The sequence below is a fragment of the Chelmon rostratus genome, chromosome 10 (assembly GCF_017976325.1).
Source record: "Chelmon rostratus isolate fCheRos1 chromosome 10, fCheRos1.pri, whole genome shotgun sequence".
NCBI lineage: Eukaryota > Metazoa > Chordata > Actinopteri > Chaetodontiformes > Chaetodontidae > Chelmon > Chelmon rostratus.
The window spans coordinates 18,767,771-18,771,393 of NC_055667.1; the positions used below are offsets into that span (position 1 = coordinate 18,767,771).

A 3,623-nucleotide genomic window follows, 5' to 3' on the forward strand; every position below is an offset into this window, starting at 1 on the left:
AGTCTATGAGCAGCATTCTGACGTAAGAGTCTTTTTTGTCCAGATGTGTGAGGGCAGTGGAGATGGCATCATCGGTCGAGCAGTTGGGCCGATACGCAATCTGGAAGTTGTCCAGGGAGGGTGGGAGGACAGTCTTGATGTGTTTCAACACTAGCCGTTCGAAGCACTTCTTGAGGATGAGAGTGAGTGCTACCGGATGTTAGTCATTGAAACAGGAGGGCGACGACTGCTTCGGGACAGGGATGATGGTGGTGGTTTTGAAGCATGTGGGGACAACAAGTTGGTGGGATGGTGGACTAGCTTCACCACACAAGGGTAAACGAGCAGGTTTTTTGACTCAGCAGTATATCTCCCAACACTGCCAAGTTTCCCCTTTCACTGCACGCAAGGGACATGAGAAGAGAAATGTGTCATGTGTCATCTTTTGCTTTACTTTCTGTGTTTTCCTGCCCAAGTTATTGTTTGAGTTGTTTCACCTGTGTCTCGTTGGGTGTATTTAAGTCCGTGTTTTCCCCTCGGTGTTTGTCAGTTTGTCTTTGTTCCTTTGTGTCAGCTGTTGCTGTCCATGTGTGTTGTATCCCTGGGTTTCTGTTATTTTGGAGTTGAATTTTAATTTCCTTGTACTTTGCCTGTGTCAAACTCCACTAAGGGAGTCCCCTTAGTTTGGATTTTGTTTGCCTTATCTGATTATTGCCTTATTCTCTGTGGACTTGTTTCTTCTCTCGATTTTGGACTTCTCTTCCATGTTTTGGATTACGCTTGCCACAACACATACCCTCCACACTTTTTACTTATTTTCTGATTAATTTGTGCTTAAATGTCTTAAACATGGAAGACAAGAATATAAACAAACAAATGAGTTCTTCTTGTTTTATTGGAAATATAAAATATGGATATGAAAATCATTGCATTCATTTTATTGATCTCACTGATCTCTTGGTCTCATTTAGTTTACATGTTTTCTGTGTTGAAGAATTCTTGGTTCATGAAATGCTCATTGTCAAATATTTTATACAAATACATTGTCTTGTGATGGCAGACATGTTTACCTCAAAAAATTACTAGTTATTGGATTTGCACTGTGCCTCATTATATGTAGTTCACAGCCATCATTCAGACAAAAATCACAAGGAGACACACTCCACACCCCTGCTGTCACATGAGAGCCAAATATATTTTGATAATTCTTACAGAAATGCCACACGTCCAGTCAATCATGACCAGCCTCCGCAAAAACACAGTCTGTCCCATCCTGTTCAGACAACAGTGCGAAACTGAAGTGTAGGATCCTTCATCTTCTTCTTGTAGTCTTCATCAAACTCTTCACTCTGGGCCACAGTGAAATGGTTCTTCCAGTCACCAACCTTCCCTGCAGAACCACAGAGAATCAGTCAGGTATTTTAGCAAAAGGTGGGAATCTGATTTTTTTCACATGCATTTGGTTATGAAGGCATCAAGTTACCTTTTCTCATGAAAGGAGATACTTTGAAATCCATAACTGAGACAGTAGAATAGTTGGTCATGTTGTTCTTTTTCATTTTATCAAACTGCACTCCACTTGTAATTTGTTTCTTCTCCTCCACTGAAGGAGACAAACCAAGAAAGCGGCAGAGTTTGTCTATTTCCCGTCCAGTATCCTGGAAACACAATGGTCACATATCATCACTGTGTTAGCCTAGAGCAGACCTTTAGCAAAGGAGGCTCCACAGGAAGAACCAACAAAAACTACTGACGTACTTCAACCATATCTTCAAAGAACATGTAATGGAGGTTTGAGTAAGTCTGTTTCTTCTTCCACCAGCCGTTCACATGGTCATACCAGGGTCCAAACACAACTGAAGCAACAGAACAATACATGAAAACACATCAACAGTGTTCAGTACAAATCTGTGTGAGTCTGTTCCATTAAAAACAACTCTATTATTATTGTATTTCATACTCTTTCCCTCTTTGAATCTGTGGAGGTAGCTGCTCCAGTCTCCAGGATCTGGCTGGGCCAGAGTCATGCGCTCAAAATGAAAATAAGAGACCACGTTGTCTTTGGCATTGCGGGCCACGTAGACGATCTATAGGAGAAGAAAAAAATTTAAATACCTGACATCCACATGACAGCCGACATGATATTCTTTCACAAATTTGAGTGTTTGTTGGAAATGGAGGTAGACAAGCCTCAAATTTTCCTGCTTCCCTTTGTCATCATTCAGCCTTTAAATGAAATATGAGTCCTTAATGCTGCTGAAGTCACTTTTTCCTCTATTTAATCATCCTGTGATCATACATTGATATCATGCAAATAACACACAAACTACTGACCCTGCAGTTTTGCTCCCAAAAGGACTTTGGCACAAACTGGACTGGAAAATGAGTTTTAATGAGCCGTGGAGAGGTGGGAAGGTTGTTCGCCAGTTCAACTCCTATATGAAGAGACAGAGATGGAGAAAGCACATCCCGTAGAGTGGTAAGTAGTTTTTTTCCCCCTGTCAAACTGCAGGAAATACAGCTTCTTTTAAAGAGACATGACACTAATGAAAAGCATAAAAACGCTTTTTAGGAAAAGAATTAACCACACAGTACACTGTAGATTACATCGGATTAAGTGTTTGTATGCTTATGAAGCTTGTTTGTGAAATATGGTGAGTGTGTTTGATCATCTGTTGAACCTGTATCCACAGCTGACTTCACAATCTCCAAGAAAGGTACTCTTTCATAAATCGGGATGGATGTCTGACGCTCTGGGGATGTCTGGCCAAAATACAGCAGGTCAAGGATGTAGGAGACCCATGTGGTTCCTTCAAGAAAGACAGAGACAGAGAGAGGGGGAAAATGATCCCAACCCCTCACCTCTATACACACATTAGGAGCTGTAAAGCTTTTATATTGACTGTTGGTGTGGACTGACCAGCTTTGGGGTATGTTGCAATAAGTATATCATCTGGCCTGGCTTGAAAGTTTTGAATGTTCTCCCAGTTGTCAGTGAAATAATGGATCATTGAGACTCCATGGAAATCAAACAGTTCAGGTCGAGGAAAATCCATCTTTAAAAAAAAAGAGAAAAGAATCAAAACATACAAAACACATGATCATTGTTTGAGAGTGTCAAACTGCAGTAATCTGATTGTGGGGAAAAGAATGCAAACACCACTCTACCTTGTCCGGATCAGCAGACATTCTGATTGTTGCTGGTTTCTCACTGTATTTCTGACACTCTTGTCCTGCTGTAATTTTTCTCCGGCAAGCAGGCGATATTCATACCTCTCTTCACTCGTTACATAACTGCCTTGCTTTTCATTGCTGGCTCAGTTACGGCTGTGATAGCTGAAAGTCCAGCTCCTCCCTGTCCGTCCAGATTTCCCGGGCTCTTACCCTTGATTCAACACAGTCATGTTTGTTCTGGGTGGTGTTTCAAGAATTTCAACAAAGAAATATCTAGACAAGTCTCAGCACAGGATAAGATAAGGTAAGATAAGATAGACTTTATTAATCCCCAGCCGGGGAAATTTGGGTGTTACAGGCAGCAGGTACAGCAGTTGGAAACACTAGCAACAGAAATATAGAAAATACAAAATACAAACACATAAAGAAAAGCTGGCTATATATGTGTACATTTTACACAGGACTATATA

At 41.0% G+C, this 3,623-nt stretch overlaps 1 protein-coding gene across 1 annotated transcript; it reads right to left on the reverse strand.

The window, feature by feature from the left end:
• Window positions 1-950: 950 nt before the first annotated feature.
• LOC121613361 (cytosolic sulfotransferase 3-like) lies at window positions 951-3,245 on the reverse strand. The gene is made up of 8 exons (XM_041946728.1): window positions 3,148-3,245; window positions 2,900-3,035; window positions 2,661-2,789; window positions 2,314-2,414; window positions 1,940-2,066; window positions 1,738-1,835; window positions 1,463-1,637; window positions 951-1,369 (listed from the first exon to the last, which is right to left on the reverse strand). The coding sequence occupies exons 1-8, from the start codon at window positions 3,166-3,168 to the stop codon at window positions 1,257-1,259; spliced, it is 900 nt and encodes a 299-aa protein (XP_041802662.1). The 5' UTR covers window positions 3,169-3,245; the 3' UTR covers window positions 951-1,256.
• Window positions 3,246-3,623: the final 378 nt, after the last annotated feature.